The following is a 21,210-nucleotide window of genomic DNA, read 5'->3' as shown; positions in this document are numbered from 1 at the left end:
TTGGGGGCAGCGAGAACGGAATTTAGTACGGAGCAACATGTGCAGTCAGGAATGTTTATTATACGGGATGGTATTGCACGACTTAGAGATTTAATCAGAGCAGTATTTCCATGTTTTGCACGTTAGTGGCAGCTGCTGAGTGAGGTGTGATTTTCATTTTGCATTTATTGAGCAAAAAAAAAAAAAAAACATTGAGACACACACACACATTTATTTGATTTGCTAAATTCATACTGGCGCTTTGTGTAAGTAGTGCAACGCATGGAACAAAAAAGTGGGTCCCCTCGAGACATCATAACAACCTGCAGTGTCAAAGTAATAAAAATGAGAACAGACCGAGAGGTCACGACCTCCCCACAGCCACTAACCCACCATCTTTTATCTTGTGCGGCCTTTTACAACAAGGTCCCTCCCGGGTGCTACCGCGCCAGATCAGCGGGAGAAACGGGACATATCTGAGAAATCTTTCGCAAAAAAATAAATAAAGAAATAAAAAATTGTCTGTATATCAATGCAGCTCTCGGGTAAACTCCTGATTAACACAGATCTGCCCTCACACAACGGCGTGGTGTTTAAGCTTAAAGGAGCCGGCTTATCAAAGCGTGCAGCTTCTCCCAATTTAGGGCTGTGAGGAGTTCCACAGGTGTTTGAGCGTGATAGCAAACAGAACGGACACGATATTAAAGCGTAAATGATTCATATCAGGGCTGTCATTCTTCGCTGATCTTTGCGGCTGAATAAGTCCTGAAAGTGGCCGTTTGTTATGCTCCTAAATCAATAATGAGAATTTCACCAAAGTCAAAGACAACAAACACATTGACCTTTACTAAAAATATGCAGCAGTGTGTCGGATATATTTTGATGTACACGATATCGCACACCTGCCGTGATAAGGTATGCCGATAATCGAACAGGATAGAAGGATCGACTAGTATATAAGTTTTTTTTTTTTCTGTAAACAACTTTTAATCATCCAATGCTTAACAAATGTATCAGACACCATCCCTCATCGTTACGGGCTTTACTGCAGGCTTACAATTTCCAGTTCATTTCACTGAGCTTTAATCTTTTTGAAAAGGAAGGAGGAATGTCAAACTGAATTCACTTTTCAAACATCACATTCAAAAATTGTCGTTTGCATCGACTGTTTAAAAATTGCAAGATGGGCCCCTTGCGGATTATTTAGTCGGCCAATCCTGATGATGCATCTGTGTCTGAGATGAGCCTGTTTTTACATCGAACAAATCGGCGCCCGTCTACAAAAACAGGACCCTGACAATTCACAAATTAAAACTCAAGTCAACCTCATTTTTTTCTTTCTTTACAACAATTTGTTCTATGCAGGCCTATTTAGTCGAAACACGGCATTCTGATTAATAATGCTTTTGTGGAATATGACTTTTCTCAGCTTCAGAAAACCAGTGAGCCATGATTGGTCGTTATCTGAGCCCTAACCAACTGTGATGTCATTTCAGTCGACAGACGTGACAAAAAGGCCGCTGCCCCTGACGTGGCTAAAAAGGGTCGAATTCTGTTGCATAACTCATATCCCACAAACGCAAGATCAATTACAATGCTATGTTTAGACTACTTTTTAATTGCAAATAATTCTTTTAGGGTTGATTTCCCCTTTAATTCCAGACAACAATTTGAATATTAATGTTAAAAATTATGACTAATTCTTCCACCATTCAACCCATTTGGGTCGAGCATGAGAAACGCAATCGACGTGGAGAAAATGATGTAGGAAGTGGAATGTAGGAATGAGCTCAAAGAGAAATAGTCATTAGATGCAGCCCCCCCCCCCCCCCCACTCCACCAACAGTACACAGAAGACACGGAAGCAGCGTGAACTAATCACACTTTCAGCCATAATTAACTGCAAGACAGCGCCCCTGCTAATGCAAGGGCACATCAGAGTTCACATTATTGATTTGACTTTCTTTCCAAATCCGAGGTGATGAATATGGGCTAGATTTTTCTCTGGACTGCTCCTCAATTGTTCCGACTCTACAACTATCTTCTCAGATATAGCAAAAGCATTCATGCAAAGCGTAAAAGGTCACCCGGGGTCACTCGTGAAGCACACAAGTTGAAAGCCACGTTCAGTCGTACGTTCAGGATAAGACCGATATTTTTGATGCGACTTAAAACTTTGCAGATCGCGGCAATCCTCCTCCAGATCGAAACTCTCTGCATTTGTTGGGGTGTTTTTTTTTTTAATGAACGTGATTGGTTAATTCTGAGCAAAGCCACATTACCAGTTCGAAGAGGGTGTGCCTATTTGGTGCAGTCGCATTATTTCAGTTGTTTACTCTTACTCCCCCTCTCAAAAATATTTTTCCCCCAGTTGAGTAATGCCGAAAAATGTTTTTTTTAAATCCCTTGTCTTGCTCTCATTTTCCTTAATTCACCCCCCCCCAAAAAAAAGCATTCAAACAGGGGTGTGTAGATTTTTTAGATCCATTATTTTTGCTATAATATAGCAATTAAAGTGCAATCAATCTTCCAGCAATAAATCTGCTGCTTTTTAAAGTGCTCTTCAAGTGTTCATGCCCGCCTGAGCTCCAAAACATCGTCAGGGGCAAACATATTTTGAACAAAGCAATGGGGGAAATGAGAAATATGTTCTGAATTGCCAGCATGTGTGTTGTGATGCCTGAGGCTGTGCTTCCCCATATGTCTTGTTCATATCTCCATCCAAGTGTTTTCATAACCGGTTGGGGAAAAAAAAGGAGCGCAATATTAATATATTAAAATATATATATATATATATATATATACATATATACACATATACACATATATATACACATATATATATATAAATAAATAAATATATATAAATAAATACAAATATATATATATATATATATATATTTTTTTTTTATATATATAAATGTTGGTTGACTAAATAAATTCATAGATCCAGTAATAACTCAAACCCAATGTAAATGAGGGATGACTTCTTCCGCATTCCCTCTTTGAATGCTCATAATATGACTCAGCTTGTTCACAGTCACAGCCCCCGCGGCCTCTCACAGACAGCCCGTTCAAGGTGACCCGTGACAGGAAGGATTCACTGGACGGCCGCGTAAAGTCCAACGCTTCTATCGAATCAAACATCTGCACACAAATCAAGAATGTTTGCAAGTCTGCTCTTTTCCTTTCAATTTGTGCTGAGTAACTGGGCAAGAGATATGACGGATCCTAATGCATCGTGATCGTGCGATTGTTGAGCGAACACAAGAAACGAGAGTGGCCAGTGACTAATGGTGAGGAAGAACACACTGCCAGCTGCCTCAGGTTTGTTCTATTCCGTGGCACGTTTCGACAGCACATTAGCAGCTGGGAAATATCTATTTCTGAATGTGTTCTGAGTCATCAGGATCACGTCGCAAGGCTGGTGTGTCAATCACATATCAAACATTTGTCTGAATCACAAGCCAGCTGAGCTTGATAAATTTAAACGTATATATAATGGGCATGCGTCACACTTTTTTTTTTGCCCAATCATGGCATGAACGGCACCATGAAAATGCTTTATCTTTGTCCACACCCATCATCAAGTCATACAAAAAATAAAATCAATTTAAAGCAACTAATGATCAAGATAATTGTTCATTTGTATTTTTGTTGTTATTTGGCAGAGTTACTTTAATGACAGTTCCGTTGAAAATCTTCTATTCATTAAAGACATTAATAGTATTTTTTTTTAAAGGGTAAAATACTTGATGCATGCTGTGTATCCCAAATACTTTATTTCCCAGGACAGCAAATAAAGTTGTCTTTTTCAAAATGACTCTATAAAAAGGTCAGCGATAACACTGTGATAACGGTCATTCTAAAAAAAAAAAAAAAATGTTTTAATTAATTTGAAAGAAAATTTTAAAAATGAATTTGAAGCTTCCCGGCGGAATCTCAGTTTAAGACATTGACCGTGCATTTCCCTTTTGAGTCCAGCTGAGCCTCTCTCCTCTCATTCCAGCATGTCCCCTCACACAAGAACAATGTCCTCTTTTTTTATTCTGTTTATGTTTACAATGAATATTTTCCCCTTAATTTCAACTGAGCTGGCAATGCTGACAATACTATCTTCGATTGAGGAATAACTCCTCTGTCTTCTCTTGCATATAAGGTAGAAAAGTGCCATACAGGGAACAGCTCATTTACCAGCCCATAAACTAAATACTACATTTCAAGCCACCTAAAAAAATGTTCTCGTAAAAAAAAACATACTGGCTTCTTTGAGAAGAGGGTCTTCGATGTAGTCGGAATAAAGTGCATGTTTACTGCGGGGCCAGTTATTACAGTTAAGTCAGCTGGAGGTCCCGTATACGGAATGAGCCTAAGGTCCTCAGGTTAAATCCTATGAAGAGCTTAACAGAATAATTAAAAAGTGCACAAGGAATTTAACTCCTTCCACTACAGTTGCTTTCCCGGGAGCGGCTCAATAGCGACCTGCTGTCAGCACAGAGACAACTTCACAGTAGAAAAGTTAGTAACCGTTTCAACTTTGCGGCCATGAGCCTGTTCAATATTTCACAGGCGATTTAAAACAACTTGTCTCTTCGGGCACCCTCTAAATCTACACGATTTTAGAGTTGTGTGATAGCATCGGTCGTAACTTGCTGTTCATTGAGCTCTCAAGAACTTCCTTCTTCTCTCTGTGGCGACTAATTGGAAACATATGGAACAAAGTGTGATCTAATCAACCTCATCCCCAATAGCACATAAATTGCGCTTAAGGCAATTTAGCGACATGACATGACAGGAGCGCAACTAGTGCGGGAAAGCGGCTAATCTGAGAGCAAAAAAATATACTGTAAGCATCTGATATTCACTAGAAAGAGATTTCAGATGAGTCCAAATGGACAGCCAGAGACAATATCTTCATCCCTGCGAGGATAAAAACTTGAGTGCATTTTTATAGTCTTTGCAATTTTTGAGATGTATATTTTCAAATTTTATAATAATAAATAAATAAACAAACAAAGTCTAACCTGAGAATCTAACCGGCCCAAGAAGTAAACAATGCTTTCTCAGTATGCAGAATCCAATTTCAAAGAAATCCCATCCATGTAAAATATGAGCCCAAAAGCCATCTATTCTGTCACTATACAGACATCTTTCAAAAATGACTCGCCTGTTTAATTATTCATCGACTGACACATTTTCAAACAGCAAGAATAATACACAGTAGTGCAGCACTAACTCATGAATGAATGTTTATTTATCTGAATTATCAGGAGTAAATTCAACTCACATATTAAAATAGTAGATGGGAATGTTAAACCCCGGAAATCCTGCTATTTTCTTCCATTCACCGACATTTTGATATTTTTGGGCCCAACAGTAGCAAGGTGACGAGCGCGCGCTCGTGAACGCGCGCTCGTGAACGCGTGTGCATGTGCTGCATGTGGAGCGGAAGTCAAGAGGGGGGCGTGTCCGTCCCATTCATCCAGAAAAGTGAACGTGCACACGTCATAGTCACAGTAGATCTGCGTTTTATTGCCAGCATTAGTGCTGAAAGGACCATCATGCATTTGTGACCTTGGGGGGGGAAGAGGGTTGGGGAGGGGGCAGGGGGGGGTTCCCATCAGGCATTGGAAACACATTCAGGCTGAGATATTAAAATGTTCTTCCAAAAATGTCAAAAGAAATTAACTCACCGTCTTTGAGTCTAATTCGTGGTGTTGCTGAGCTAAGACTTTTTCTACGCTGGCGGCATCTGTAAATGTAACAAACCCAAATCCTCTGCAAGGCAAAGACACAAACAAAAAAACAGTGTCAAAACGGACGCATGCAAATGGAAAAAATTAAACAACGTGTGATTGCAGAGAATGCAAAACAAAAGTAGATTGAATAGTACGTCACATTGCTTCGACGTCAGTATCGCTACAGTGTTGTTGTTGTTGTTGTATTTATTTATTTCTTGCAAAAACAGTCGCGGTACAGTGCATGTGTTTATCATCCAGATTGCGGACGTCCTGTGGCAGAAACTGAAAGTGAGCACGCTATTCGCCACGCTGTGCTGCAGTCACAAAGTCAATGTCAAATTGCATTCGGTCGCGGCTTTACGGCAGCGAGCATTTAAGCTTATCTGGCTCGCTGTTGAAACCACACGCAGGCGCGCGCACACGCACGCACGCACACATACACTCGTACGAACAGTGGATTAAGCACGAAACAAAAAGTAAAGCGATATCGCTGCATGGGAGGAAAAGTGCAGGAGCATTTTATTTACCTTGAGCGTTTCGTCGTGGGGTCTCGCATCACCATACATTCTCTTATCTCTCCAAATTTACTAAAATAGTCTCTAAGGCTGTCTGTGGACAGAAGAAACACATCGGGTCATTAGACAGACAGCACACGCTGTTGTCATTTTAAAAATAAATAAATACACACGCGCATACACGCACGCACACATATACACACACATCCCCCGCCCCCCTCCACCAGCAGCACCGCCGCGATGCGCATAGGGGTCGAATAGAGGACTTGAGATGGACGAAGATCGGAAATAACGTCGCGCACACACCAGCCGAAACATCCCACGGTACACACTCGTGCACGCACGCATTCGCACGCCACCGCGGCGACAACCGCCGCCGACACGCAGTCAACAAACAACACGAAAACAACACCAAATACAAGGACAAGGGTGTCCGAGGGGGGAAAAACACTCTCACCTGGTGAGGTTTGCCAGCTGAGGCCACCGATAAACATTTTACTGTAAGGGGGAAACACAACACAAGTGAGTCCAGATGTCAGTTCGGCCATTTTGACGACTAACTACTTCTAAAAGCGACCTTAAAGGATAAAGCGCGAGCGACCGAGTGTTAATAACAGTCTCATTCGGCGTTCTAACAAAAAAGGGGGAGGACACTCGCGCTAAAAGCTCTCGAAAACTGCCCCTTGAAAGGAAGGTAGCGAGTGCGTGCCGTGTGGACGAATCCCGCACGCCAGTCGAAGTCCTCTCCAAGATGTTGGAAACATGCACAAAACGCGGCTTCAATTTAGCTCCAAGATTCTTACCCCGGGTCATGTTGTGAGTCGTTTAGGCTTCCGGATGTGGCTTGACTCCCGTCTCCTTCCATAGCTATTCCGAACTATCGGCAGGGACTACAGTAACAGTGACAGACACACAGACAGGCAGGAGATATGCAAAGCCCCGCTATGAGAATATTACTGAGCCGGGAACGACAGCGTCACACGTGGGATCAGCTCAGCCCCCTGCTCCCTCCCTCCTCCTCCTCCTCCTCCTCCTCCTCCGCCTCCTCCTCCTGCTCTCTCTCACCTCCCTCCCCTCGCTCACGCAGTACGCTCTACCTTGGCCCACAGGGTGGGCGGGGCTTCGTGCTGTCACCTAACCAATCCGATTGACGTCAACTCGGGCAATGTGCAACGCAATCCTCCTATTTGTCATTTCATTAAGCAATAAACCACGAGAAGTGAAAGAGTCCTCTTGCACCTTCAAGCAGGTGCACACACTAATGTGGAATTAAAAGATTGATTTCTACTAAAAGGGGAAGTCAAGCGTAACATTTTAAAACAATATTTCTAAATTTCCATTTCTAAACAGGGTATTCTGATTCAAATTGCGTTTATCCATGAAAAGATTTTTTTAATGTTTTTGTTGAGGCCCTTTGGGCTTTTCTTTTCACAGCATACAACTCGTTTTCATTGTAAACTGTGGATGTGTACGCTTCAGGTCATCAACATTGATTAAATTTACATGCAGGCAATAACTGTTAAAACCTGAATATATGCAGTATTCGAGTTTTGTAAATATTTTGTAAAGGAAAAAAAAAACATGTTGAGAGCATTGAAATTGTTGGCAAATGTCTTATCTTTTCTCAAATGATTTTGAGATTTTCATGTTTTGGAAAATCTTGTTTTTGCATCGTACGCTTTTTAAAATAATTTTAGTCTACCATTTAAAAAAAATGTTTTAAAACATTTTTTACACTGTAACTGCTATTAAATATTGTACTTTTAATTACATTATTTTACTGTGTATAACCAACCAAAACACATTTATTTAATCTGACAAACGTTAGCTATCTCAATGCTAACATTAAATGTGTAACCCAATAGTTGGCGTAATGGAAATTATCATTTATATTAGTGTTTTATGAAACCTTCCACCCTTCGAACAACTGCTCCTTTCACACAAACGGAGCAGCAACACATACAAAAAAAACAAGTATGCAATAATAGAGGCATATAATCTCGCTGTGGTAACAACAAACATGAAAGTGTCTTTTTCCTGCTCGGAATTATTGCATCTTTTAATAGAAATAATAGACACAGTCACAGATAAGGTTTATTTTTTCAGTTTTTACCCTGAGTTCATTTGCAGTTTTCATTAGCCGGTTTACAACGTCAACAAAATGACGGGAAGATGTTTTGATCGCATAATAGCTCGAGCCAAGTCGGCGATCACAGACTGTTACATTTTCACAACTATGGATTCATACATGCATAAACGACTGTTGGCTACTCAAATATTTTCTGATGTCACAAATATGCTTCTATAGGCCCATATTTCAATTATCATTTTTTAAAAAAAATCTGATTTAAACCTGTTTTATTGGATGATTTATGGTTGGTGAGCGCACATGAAAGAGCCTGCCAAATTTAAGCATGAACCATAAAATACATTGACGCAGCAAGCCTGTATTTATTAACCAAGCCGTGTACATGATGAAATTAAAACATGTTTACGTCCGTGAATCGATACAGCAAATCACTATTGGGTACTTCAAAAGCAGTCAACAATAAACAAGAAAGCAGAGTCTGCAAATGTTCAAAATCTTAGCCACTCTTGGCGTGAGTCTCCTGAGCCATTAAATCTGTATACAAGCAAGTTTCAAGTGCACAAAAAAAAAAAAAAAAAAAGGTCCAAATCCTTTGTGGCGACCCGGAGGCACGGCCTTTCACGTCTATATTCATTAAGGAAGTGTTTTCCCACGGGGATTGACGCCGTATCCATATACATACGGTTATAATGTTCACAATGTCGGACTAATTTTTTTTTTGACGCATTTTTTGCAGGGAAGAGTGGGCGAATATTGCCAAGTCAAGACATGTCAACAGGACTGAAAGCTGTACTTAAGTTTCCATTTTAGGGTGTATACACTATGCGAAAACTTTATTGGATATTTATATTTCTTCACATATTTGTTTCTTCTCCACGTGATTAATAAAAGTCATTTTAAGTCTTTTTGAGAATGTTATTGTCAATAAAGTTATTACAGGTAAGCAGGAAAAATCCTGAAAGAAACTCAAGCTGTTCTCTTCGCTTTGGGCAACCGTCAATCAAATACTGCGGCTATGATTTGAAATATGAATGCTAGTTCATCTTTACGCCGACACAGATCTGACTGGATATTTGAGTTGCTTAAATATATCGGCCGGTGGCTGGGATGTATCCAAACAAGACATCTCGAGGATTCTCCAAAGCGCGACAACGAGACGCTCTGACGCAACCACATCAGCACGACTCAAGCTTAAAATGTTGCACATTCTATTCTGTCAATTTTACAGCCTTGTAAATGAGGCCAGATTGCTGGCATACAATCTTCAATAAATGCTTCGTGTCTTGTGAATATTTCGACGTAAACCTCCCAAGCTTCTGCCTGAAATGTGACGACCGAGCCCTTGCTATCGTTTCAATTCAGAGAACTTTTGGTCAATAGGCCTGTCCACGAGGAGCACTGCCAGAGAGACTTCCTTATCTGGCCTGGCAGCATGTTTTTCAAACAAAGACTTCGATAGAAAAATAAAAAGAAAAAAAAAAGAAACAAATGACAACACTTTTCGGGGGGCATGAGAGCAGATATCTCAAGTCAGGTGGCCACATTGAGGAGGAAAAAAAAAAGAAGAAGAAAACACAATACATGGCTATTCAGTAAAGCACACATCTGTCAAAGGACGTGAACGTGTGAAATCGTCTATGAAAGGAAAGTCGACTTTGTCGCTTTATTGTCCTGCCCCGTTGCTACTTGATGCCGTATCAAAAATTATTTACGAAAAGCCCCACGTTCGGCTTGACTAAGGGAGCAGCATCTTTGCTGTTCCGCTCAAATAAGTCTCGGATTTTGCCATGGAGTGTCGGCTGATTCAATTTTCTTTTTTAAACATTGTTATCGCAGCCTTTCGATTCTGTGATTTTTTTTTTTTTTTTGGGAACGAATCAAATGATCAGAAAGTGTAACCTATCACAATATTTGTTTGAGGTTTTCAAGCTAGGAAAATAAAATATCCCGCTCACCTCATCATGCTAGCATGTCATACTTTAGCCCAATATATTTCACAACAAGGTGCGAGCAAAGATTCAATGATGTTATATTACTTCGGCTTGGAAGCCTTTTTAACTCATTCACGACCAGCCCAGTAAAAAAATGGACCTTTGACGTATTAAGCCGTCAATGGTATTGAATGAGTTAAAAGGTCTCGGCGGGGGAAAATATTCAGCGCTGGAGTTTTTGCCCAAGGAATTCTATGAACCGATCTGTGTGGAACCATAATGAAACATTTACAGTCATATTTTTGGATTGCGGGGATTTCTGAAAGCATAGTTGTGTCAGTGAAAATGCATCCCCGCAGTTCAATTGCAAAAGATGAACCTCTTTTCAAAAGGGGGGGGGGGGGACCCGGCACGCAGAAGAGCTTGTAACTAATCGAGCCTTTGCATGAAAACTGGAGGATTTGAGGCTTTAGAGAGAAGTAAAATTGATAGCGTGTGAAAGAGCCGAAAGGAGAAAGAAAGTGAGAGAAGCAACAGAGTTATGAGATGGCGTTTCGGAGAGCAGGCCGCCTATTTCCTGTTGCAGTAATCATTTTAAACCCTCGCAATATTTCCCTTGACCTTGGCCAAATTGTTCTCGGGTCATGTGTGAGCGCCTTTCGCACCACTAATTCCCGAGTTGGATTTGTGCACCGTGCTAAAAAAAAAAAAACGTCGTTTATGAGAGTTCACATTTATGGCTGTGATTGTCGTGATTGATGCGGATGCTCAACGCAATGTGTGTGTAACAATTCAATGTGAATTTAATTTAATTTAACATGATGTCATCCTTTGGCTTTCTATTGATCACTCTGGATTGAGTCATCAAGCTTTTCTCTGGGGGGGCTTATTGGGGTGAGAGGGGGGGGGGTTCTCCGAAAGCGTGAAAGCTGCAGATGTGCACAAACTGTCTCCCTCTAGTGTCCCCCCCCCCTTTCTGTTTAACTAAAGCGAGCAAGCCTCAGACTGCAGGGAGGAAGCCAGGCCGTAACATGCATAATTGACAGTCCTATTTCAGGAATTAGCCACCCACCAAACTGCAGTCTGTCAGCCCTTTCATCTCGCCTAAAAAAGCTCATTCTGGCCATAAATGATCAGTTGAAACTGGCCAAAATGAAACAAACCAACGACGTGTTTGTTTTCCCAGAGGTGGCGATCATATGCGCACCTTGGTTACCATCGAGAAACTCTTTGAAAGGCAGATCAGTGGGGAGGATGTTCTGGTGATAAATGATTTCTTTCATTATTCCTGCTTTAACTCCACAGATGAGTTAATTAAGCTGCGCCAGGGGCTACACGCTAACATTCCGCATCGATGGGGCCAATGCGATATGCAGACATTTTAATCACATTACTAAGAAATGAAAGTGTAATATTGATGTTGCGATGATAACCGTGGGACCGGAAATGGAACTTATTGTGACCGTAAATACCACTTATATAATTAATTGAGTATCGATTCCGTACACTAATTAATTAATTAATTGGTTTAATGTATCATTTAATAATTTATTATTATTATATATTTTGGTGTATATATATATATATATATATATTATTAATTTAATAATTTAATTAAAAGCATAATGGCTAATGACAAGCATTCATTGTACAACAAAAGTGACATTTTCTTTTGTTTGTTTTTTTAATTCACAAGCATTATACACTTGGGTACCTATATGACATCACTAGACGACATAGGTGCCGACATCTACCTCACCGTTCCTTCTCCAATGTGTGTCAGCGGGGGAAAGTGGCTCGACATGAGAAGAAAAAAAAAAATGAAAATAACGGAAACAAGTCGGAAGAAAAAAACCAATGTAAGAGTACAGATTGTGTTTCACATGGGAGCTTTCCGCTCTATCTCCAATCTATATGACTCAAGGTGGGATCATGTTTCCAAACTAGAATAGCACTTAGGAGAGCGCAGACCTCTGCCAAGGTTGAGCTGGCATTAAATGGTGAGTTTGCTTTTTTTTTCGATCGCATTGACGTGAACCGCAGTTTATGCAACGAGCAGAATAGATGGTGCTCAAAACGAGACCGAAGATAACGACGAATAGTCTTCGCTTTGAAGCCAAAAGCCTTTTGCCGAACTCGACTGAACGGTCGCGCGGTGTGCCGTGATTAGAAATTTGAATCGCCGGTGCAAGCTGTCACGCCTTTTTTTTTTTTTTTTTTAAAGCCTTCTCGCTCTACTTGTCGTCATTTCCTTATATTTTTGCATCTTCATAAACGGGTGCCAATCGTTCATGTGTGGTTTCACAATAAGCAATATTTTGACGCCATCATCACGCTTAAAGGCCTCAAAAGATTAACACGTCATTGTCTTCTCATTTGGACCTTGAATTAAAAAAAAAAAAAAGTATTTCGATGTGGGTCTCTTTAGGCCAATGCTGCTCAATTACGAGTGGATGACGATGACATCATTTACCTGCTCCACCGGGCCAGGAGATAAGTACATGCCCCCGCTGCTCCCACCAAGCCTCTGGAGTCTCTGATGACTCCAGCAAGAGCGCGTGTGCCGCACATGATGGAGAACGCTCGCCTAGCGCTGCGAGGAGCCATCCTGTCACCTGTACGGGAGGCAGCGGGAGGGCCGAGGTGCACGTCGACATTTCGGAGAGCTGTCCAGATTGAGGTAGGGGATGAAAACAACATTCAGTTGGATTCCAGGCTCATGCCTACTTTTTAAGCAATCTTTTTTAACCCCAACAAAGGTTTTAGATTGTTGCTCAATGTCGTCAATGTATTGTTTAGGCTACAGGTGTCCTACATTATGCACAAGACTTTAAAGCAAGCTACAACTTGTATTACTGCACTGAAAAAAAAAGTTTCAGTGGTTGAATATTGAATATTATGCTTGACTAGTTTGGCTCCAAATTTGGCATAGATGGAGAATTCAGATTGAAGTGCCTAATCCGTGTAAAAATGGTAAATGTTAATGATCTGTTAAAGTTAAAAACATCAACAACTAAAAAAAAAACATTTCATGTGTGAATTTTACTTGCAAAATTTTAATTGGTCTGAAAATTGGTTTACCGTGTATTGTGGGTTTTTTTTTTTCGATAAAATGTGCATTTATTAATACCCTAAAAAATATGTTATTACCAATCATGTGTGTTTTCTTTAAACATACAGAAATAAAATAAAGAAAATTATATATATATATATATATATATATATATATATAATTTTTATTTTTTTTATTTTTTTACATCTGCCAGGCATTTCTATGATTTCTGTTTCATTTTTCTCGCTGCCTACCCCCATGCATTCTTCTCTAATCCTGCAAACAATGACCTTAACACTGACCTTGCCTTGTCTGCGCCATCGCGACAAGAAGCGAGATGCACCACATCAAGCCCCCCCCAGCCCCAACTACGCTGAAGGGTTGAATTTTGCCTGTCTCATCAGTCTCTCGGCTCGGGCTGGAATACGCCTTGTTATTTCCGAATTCCTACACATTCCCTTTTTAGTTGATCAGCACCCAGACGAGAAAACATTGCTCTTGGCTGAGAGAGACGGCGAGCCTCTTGGCATATAGACGCAAGCTGTCAATACAGATTAGCTTTTATCAGATAAACTTTATGTGCAACATTGGAGCGTGCTTTGGTTGGGTAGCAGCCTGATTTGGGGTTACGATTGATAATGTGACTTTGCAGCCGGGTCAAAGCGGGTACAAAATGCTTGTTATTGTGCTCAATATAATAAGGTGATCGCTCACTATAATGCATTGTCCTTTTAGAGGTCAATAACGTATATACGAAAATAAAGATAAGGAAAATGGCACATTATATTAGTGAAATTAAATAGAGTGTAAAGAGCTTGCGCATCATGACTAATCAATTATGGCTCCTTCAGGTGTGCGCGACTTGGCCAGTATAATAAAGTCGTGGAGAAAAATGTAGGAGAGTATGTGACTCAGTAATCTTCCTATTCCTAGTATTCAAATACATTTTTCCTTAATGCCTTGAAACACTGTGACATAGATGCTAACCGTTATCATGCTAACGGCGTTTCACATGACGTTTTTAGCATTAAGCTAGCTATGCTTTGATGTTGCTTTAAATGCGCAAAATGTGGGCTAACTCTCTTTGTTTTATGTTTAGTTTTCGTTTAAACTTCAAGAGGGAGTGGCTTCAACTGGGGTGAAGCCTCGAATTTTGAAAATGAGTTCACAATGCTAAAGTGTATTTGAAACTAATTTTCTAACAAAACGTGTCTTCGACAATTAGATCGTTCAGTACCATAAGCAAAAAAAAATGCCTTCATTTTTTTTTTTTCTCAATGTGGCCGTCAAAATGAAAAAAAAAATTGGACTCCTCTGGTTTAAAGGGCCATTTAATCGCATTTATCACAGAAGGGGAAATTCACCAAAGAGAAAAGGGTCCTTGTATTCACCTTCACTACCGCCTTTGTTTTGGCCACATGTGGTGGGCGATAGGTATAATAATTGCATGTTGTGAAATTTGAAGGGACTCCTTGACTAGAATCAAACATTAAAAGGGCAGCGACTTGTGCATGAAGCATAATAGTCACTGAGTGCTGTAAAAAGGAAGTCCATTCCAACGTAGCAAACAAGGCCGGACCGAGAGATGAAGAGGGGGGGGGGGGGGGCAATGGCAGCGGTAAATGATACAAGCCTTCTACACCTTGTCAGTTATTAGGAGAAGAGAAATCTGATACAACTTTGTGTTGTCTGGAGAAACCAAAAATAATTGGCTGCTATGAGGCAGCACCACCTCCTACAGTACACTACTTTGAAGAGACTGTCATAAAGTTCTGAAGCTAAAAGCAGCCTGGGGGATTAAGTACAAATTTGAGAAAAATATTCTATGGAGGTGGGTTTTTTTTAAGGTTAGAAATGTTCTTTTTTATTTATTTTTTTTTAATTTCAGATTATTTCACAACAATATGTTTGTGTTTGATGAATTACTTTCTGCACAAAAATGCAGAATGTTACAACTTTGTAGTAATTTTTATGATTTAAGGGTTAGGTTCAGCAACATGTGGATTTTTTTTTGTCTGGAAAACAAACATTTTGAAATGAGCATCAAAAAAAATACCTTGTCAGTTTAAAATTTGCTGTTGATCAATGTTATTTGTGTGGGCGATGCTCGTGGCTTTGTGTTGCGTGTTTTCTTACCTTCCCATATTTTCCAGCTCCACAGCTATTCCTGAGAGTGATCGCCCCCCTCTCTCAAAAGATCCATACCTTGCAAATCTGTCGGCCTGTATTTGCGCATGACTTTGTAGCGTGGCAAATTGCAATCGAAAGTGAACAAGCTCCCGTAGACCATAAATCAGATCAAAACGTTTTGTGAAAAGTAAATGTGTCAAATAATTTACAAGTACAGATACCCTTCAAGGGGGAACATTTACTAATGGGATATTTTTTTTTGCAAATATTCAATTTGATTTATTCAAGCGCATTTTGCTTTAATTACGGCGTTCACGTCTTTTGATACCAAATCTATTATGCTGGTGTGAAGAACTAAAGTAAAAAAGAGTACTATTTTTCAGGAGCGTGTTATTATGTTGGGATGAAGATAGAAGCAAATAACAGGTATACAAATAAGGTAGTCAAACTGAGTTTAAAAAAAAAATCTTACTCTCTTCTGGGGAATCCGACCTTTTGTTGACTTGCAAATCTGCTTTTGGGTCACTGTCTGTTTAGCAATGAAGCCGTCAGCGGAAGGTTTTGCCTCTAAATTGGTAAGTGTTCATAAATTCCTCATTGACTAAACTTGCCTCAGCTGTCGCAAAACCAAACAAGTCTTATACATTACTGCCTTATATTTGAGTTATTGCTGTATGATTACCTTTCAAAGCAGTGCTTGTAGTCGGTAGTTGTCAAGTGTGATAAAGTGTAAAGAAAGGACCGACTGGGATGAATGCTTTTATGCTTAGTTAGTATGCTTACTCGTGGGAGATGTTGTTGCTGAATAATTCATCATCCAGTGTTCGAATAAAAACACCTCGTCCGATTTTATAAAGTGCAGGTCTTCCGAAAAGAGGTTTTGATACAAAAGTGACGAAACAAAGAATTGGGATTTGTGCAGAACTGTATTTGCATATACACAATACAAGTTGTAATATTATTTTAAATTAAAAAAAAATTCTACTGAACTGCTATATCAGCTACATTAAATCCGCTTCAACAAAAATGCTGGATCGGTATAAAATCCCAAAATGCTCTACAGCAAATTACTATGTTAATGATTTCTGGGATGTCATTAGAATAAAACATAACAGAACACAGGCTGGTAAAATATATTAATAAACCGCTATTGTGTACGTTGGGACTACAAAAGACTGAGAAAGTTAAATATATCCGATAAATCCTTTCAGTTGTGATAAAAGGTAAGAATGAAGTTACAATTTGTAAATCCGAATAAGATATTTGAGAATCTATTGAAGGCTACTCTGGTTAGCTTTCAGAGTTGTACTTGGATGTGTAGTGCCATCATGTGGCTCAATCTGATCATTGCAAGAAAGAGTCTTTAAAATCAGTGCCGGGGCTTTTCAGGGGGAGTGTTTAAAAAGAAACATGTTAGGCATCAACAACTTACCCTGTGCACATTTTTATTCACAAATTCACTTTGGCCTTTGTATGTTTTTTTTTTCCTTGTGGAACACACTACACCAAGTGTTAAGATGAAAACTTCCCTCGTCTTTTTTTTTTTTGTAATTTTTCTGAAACTCTCAAGTTGTCACCGGATGTCCCCAAGCAGGAATAGGGATTGGTATCACTGAAGTATGTTGAAGTGACCTATCTCAACCAAGAAAAAAAAAATCTATGTTGAGAGGATCTTCAGTTAGCCCATGTTCTTAGTTAAAGCTACAAAAGAGCACATGCATACTTATTTTCTTATTAATTCAAATCACAAATTGTAAAAACATTATTAAACTATTTTGGTTATGTTTTGTGGTCTATTCACAAATTAAATTAAACTATAAAAAGCACTTATTTTTTAGGAGGGACATTCGTGACTCTATTATTCTTTTCCCATTTTCGGTCATTCTAATCTCCCTTTGGCAACATACTGCCCCCTACAGGTCAGCCTTGGTACTGCTTTGGTGGTGTGTTGTGTGGTCATCTTGAACAGTGGTAGTCCCACATTTTTGAGAAACCCTTCATACATTATGACTTGGGGTGAAAATAGATGTGTTGGATCTTTTACTTATAAAGACAAATTTTCAATGTTAAAAATAGCTTTGTGTTTTCACACATTCAAGAAGCCTTGTAGCAGCGTGAAGGACAAGAAGCCCAAACTGAACAGGAGAAAGGGTGAGGAGAAGCCGGCCCGCGTTTGACCGAGATTGTTGACACTGCCGGAAACCGAGGAATCCTTCGTCCAAACACTCACAGTAAGGAGAGTGCTGGTCTTCTTGACTCGGGTGGTGGCGCTTTCTGTTGCAAGGAAGTCGTCGGTGATCCTCGTTGGTCTTGTCACGTCTCTCATGTCTCGAGTTGAGGATGTGATCGAGAGACCAGGCGCGGTTTCGTAAGGAGCACTCTGGAAATGATCTGTAGAAACGGAAGTATCCAGAATGTTTGTGCTCGTTGCCTTCGTGGAGTTCTGCGAGACGCCTTTGGGCTCACTTGATACTTGAGTATTCGCCATCGAAGGCGGAAGACTGAGCGAGGTTATGTTCCAGCGTCCCGTCTTCACCCCGCCACAGATTGGTTGAGGGCGACAGGGGCAGCCCAAGACGAGAGCGGCGGTACGTCGCACCCATGACAGGAGGTAGGCGACGTTCGCCTCCAGGTGACAGGCCCAAGGGTTGTTGCCCAGCGTGACAACCCGAAGCGACGTTATCTTGTCAAAAACCCCGACGGGGAGCTCGCAAAGACGGTTGGCGTGGACGTAGAAGAGGGATAAATTGGGAAGTCGGTCCAGTGATCCCGGCAGCATCTTCACAAGAGAATTGTGGGAGATGTCGAGGATCTCCACGCGTGTGGGCAAGTTGGTCGGAAAAGTCCAAAGGTGATTGTGGCTCAGGTTGAGCGAACATAGATTGCTCAGCGTGTTGTTAATAAAAACGCTCCTCTCCAGATTATTGTCGGAGAGGTCCAGCAGCCTCAGGTTCCACTGGTGGACCGTATCGTTCTTGTCCAAGACATGAATTCGGTTGGAGGCGGCGTGGAGCTGCCAGAGTGAGCGAGGCAAGCGTCCGGGCAGGCGGCTCAGCCGGTTGTGCGACACATCGAGTACGCGGAGGTGCGTGTAGGAGGCCAGCGCGCCGTCCAGGTTCTGGAGTCGGTTGTGGGACAAGTTGAGGGAGCGCAGGTCGCGCCGGAGGTCGTCGGGCAGTTCTCGCAGGGCCCTCCGCGAGCAGTCCACGTCCCTGTGGCTGCGGCCGCAAGAGCAGGCGACGGGGCACACGGCCAGGGCTCGTAACCCCAGCAACAAGACGAGCACGAGCTCCAGAGGGGCCTCATTAGGGGACACAATCTGCAGAGCGCGCCTGCTTAGAGAGAGAGAGAGAGAGAGCGAGACTATTATGGTTTGTCTTACGCAGCATCTTCATCTCAGGAGAGCGTGCTGCGTAAGTAAGATTGATGCCTGCGGTGCGAGCTGTGAATACGGGGAATATATTTACGCTCCGTTGACTCCCTGGTAGCAAACGGCAGGTTGGTTTGACAGCACTGAAGCCGACCCTCTCATGCTCGTTTTGTTTGCACACACACATTCTTGCAGCCGAGCGCGTTGTTTGCCGGTAAACACCATCACGTTGGATGGCAATTTAAAGCCGGAGGAAAATTTTCCTGTCGGGTTACATACCGCTCGAAATCGGTTAAGGTTCAATTTGCGTGCAATGTCAGAAAGATGTTGCGTAGAAAAGTAGCATGATATTTCAAGTTTATCTTTTATCTCTTTGCCGTGTGTGTATAGTTCTTCAAGTGTTTTTTTTTAATATCGCATAAATGTGTGAGATTTCTTGTCTTAAGTAAATGAAGCTTCCATTCTGCTTCATGAACCAGTTGTAGTATTTTTGGACTCCTGTAGATGGCGCTCTCTGTTCAAAATTGGGCTGAAAGCACACGAACTTGCCATTTTTTAAACCCTTTATTTAAACCAACTCAAAAATACAACAGCTGGTTCATGAAGCAAATTTGAAGCGTCATTTAAGACTCTTAACTGCGCAAATGGTATGATCCATGAGTTTGAAATAAACGCCATTCGCAAAGACTGACACGAGTCACTGAATTAAATAGAAGTGAAATTTGCAACATTTAAATCATTCACTGCCGGCCCAGATAAAATGATTGTACTTTTTGGCTTCTATATTCGTCAATGGCAGCGAATGAGGCAAAAGTGAAAGCTTGAGTAACGCATATGTCCTATATATACAAATATAAATATATCCCGTTTCCAGGTTGCTGACAAAGATTTCAGCTGTTCACAAACGACTCCAAATTTGCGTAAACTCAATATGTTTTGGAGTAAAAAAAAACAAAAACTTGAGGACTCACCTTCTCATTTTGACTTTTCAAGGCTCCTTTGTGCTGTGTGCAGAAACTCACACTTCCAACCTTGAGACAAGCCGGCTTGGAAAAGAATGCGACCCTTGCACACGACCGCGTCCGGTGTGTGTTGCTTAAGAAGTTTTCAATGGGCCGCTTTTTTTTTGTCCTCAAATTGATGTCGCCCGTCTCTGGAGATGGATCCTTCCGAGCTGAAGCTGCTGAGTGGTGGGGAGCGTGTTTCCAAGTGGGGTGCAATTTGGGGGGGGGGGAATGAGAGAATCACGGAATACATAATAGAGGGGCGGGCACCTCGGAAGGAGAACTCCTCATCAATCCTTGTTCAATCTGGCGTCTTTCACACTTTATTTGCGCATTGAACAACGGATGCTCGATTGAGCGGTCTGCCGGTCATGCAAAGAAATTAGTCTGTTATCACCTAAATCTGAATAAAACGAGCAATCATGCTAAATGTAAATAAAAAAATAAAGACTTCCGATTTAGATTCTCATGCAGCGCATCATCGTGTTTGTTGTCTTTCACAAAATCAAATACACAAAAACAGAAGTCATTCTTTTGTTTGAAGGAGGTCAAGAAAAAAAAAAACAAGCTTTACAAGAATATGTTTTATGCGTCTTCATTCGTCTAAACATTCGGATGAATATTGCGCTTATGGAATAGGATTTAAGCGGCGTCGCAGAGGGCGGCCATTTTGTCACTTCTGTCGACTGAAAATGACATCACAGTTGCTCCGGCCAATCACGGCTCACTTGTTCACTGAAGATGAGCCCTGATTGGTCGTGATCGGAAGTGACAAAATGGCCGCAGATAAAACGGGATGATTTACCCCCCGAAATGAGGAAATGTGTGAATTTCCATGCAACAAAGCGGAAATATGTCAGGGGTTCACTGTTAATATCTTGCGCAAAAATTTAAAAAAATAAAAAGTTGGACTGGACAACCTGCTGGAAAAATAAAATTAGCGATTTGGCAAAACTTTGTAAAAACACAAGTGATTAACAGGAACTCCCAGTTGGCCACACGCACACACACACACACATCGAATGCTAAACCAGTTCTTTTTGTTCGTGCGTGCTTTCAGGGGACGGGGCAGCCGAAGCGTTGGCATCAACATCTTTTTGCTGCGTCAGACAATCTGAATCAACAACTGGGGTGACATCAGCAGCCGCTTCACTTCCTGCAGTCTCCCGAGCCTCCTTCCGCTTCCCTTCTCCCTTTTCTCCATTCTCACGTACCGTCACACCTTCTTCGGGCACGCTGCTCGCCACTTCCTTCTGTGTGTTACTCAAGTCAGTCAGTAACATACTGGTCTCTTTGGCTTCCGTCTCCGAGTTACTTTTGTATTTGCCGTCCGATTGCATTGGCTTTGCCGAGTCGCTTCCCAGCATCTTGATGCGTTTGCGCATCTGGCACACTTTGC

At 41.2% G+C, this 21,210-nt stretch overlaps 2 protein-coding genes across 7 annotated transcripts in view; both read right to left on the bottom strand.

Moving 5' to 3' along the window:
• LOC148320316 (RNA-binding protein Musashi homolog 2) overlaps positions 1-7,260 on the bottom strand; it is a 185,264-nt gene extending 178,004 nt beyond the window's left edge. For 3 of the 5 annotated variants that reach the window (XM_088278933.1, XM_088278934.1, XM_088278935.1), the window contains exons 1-4: positions 7,039-7,259; positions 6,693-6,733; positions 6,248-6,329; positions 5,673-5,757 (exon numbers count right to left, since the gene is read on the bottom strand). In XM_088278933.1, the coding sequence (XP_088135059.1) occupies positions 5,673-5,757; positions 6,248-6,329; positions 6,693-6,733; positions 7,039-7,100 (270 nt within the window). In that variant the 5' untranslated portion in view covers positions 7,101-7,259. Of the gene's footprint in view, positions 1-5,672; positions 5,758-6,247; positions 6,330-6,692; positions 6,734-7,038 lie in introns of all 5 variants that reach the window. The other 2 variants (XM_088278936.1, XM_088278937.1) reach the window with 1 other exon arrangement.
• Positions 7,261-16,445: 9,185 nt separating this feature from the next.
• On the bottom strand, positions 16,446-20,828 carry LOC148320315 (oligodendrocyte-myelin glycoprotein-like). 2 transcript variants are annotated; one of them, XM_088279220.1, is made up of 2 exons: positions 19,779-20,828; positions 16,446-18,772 (listed from the first exon to the last, which is right to left on the bottom strand). In XM_088279220.1, the coding sequence occupies exons 1-2, from the start codon at positions 19,784-19,786 to the stop codon at positions 17,524-17,526; spliced, it is 1,257 nt and encodes a 418-aa protein (XP_088135346.1). In that variant the 5' UTR covers positions 19,787-20,828; the 3' UTR covers positions 16,446-17,523. The 2 variants fall into 2 exon arrangements, with proteins under 2 accessions (XP_088135346.1, XP_088135347.1); XM_088279221.1 differs by having other exon boundaries at positions 16,446-18,769.
• Between the last annotated feature and the right edge of the window lie 382 nt (positions 20,829-21,210).

Source organism: Idiotropiscis lumnitzeri, chromosome 17, assembly GCF_059441095.1.
Source record: "Idiotropiscis lumnitzeri isolate Australia: NSW breed Sydney's pygmy pipehorse chromosome 17, RoL_Ilum_1.0, whole genome shotgun sequence".
Lineage (NCBI taxonomy): Eukaryota > Metazoa > Chordata > Actinopteri > Syngnathiformes > Syngnathidae > Idiotropiscis > Idiotropiscis lumnitzeri.
Note: the sequence above shows the minus strand (reverse complement) of the source record. Positions and strands in the feature narration are given on the sequence as shown.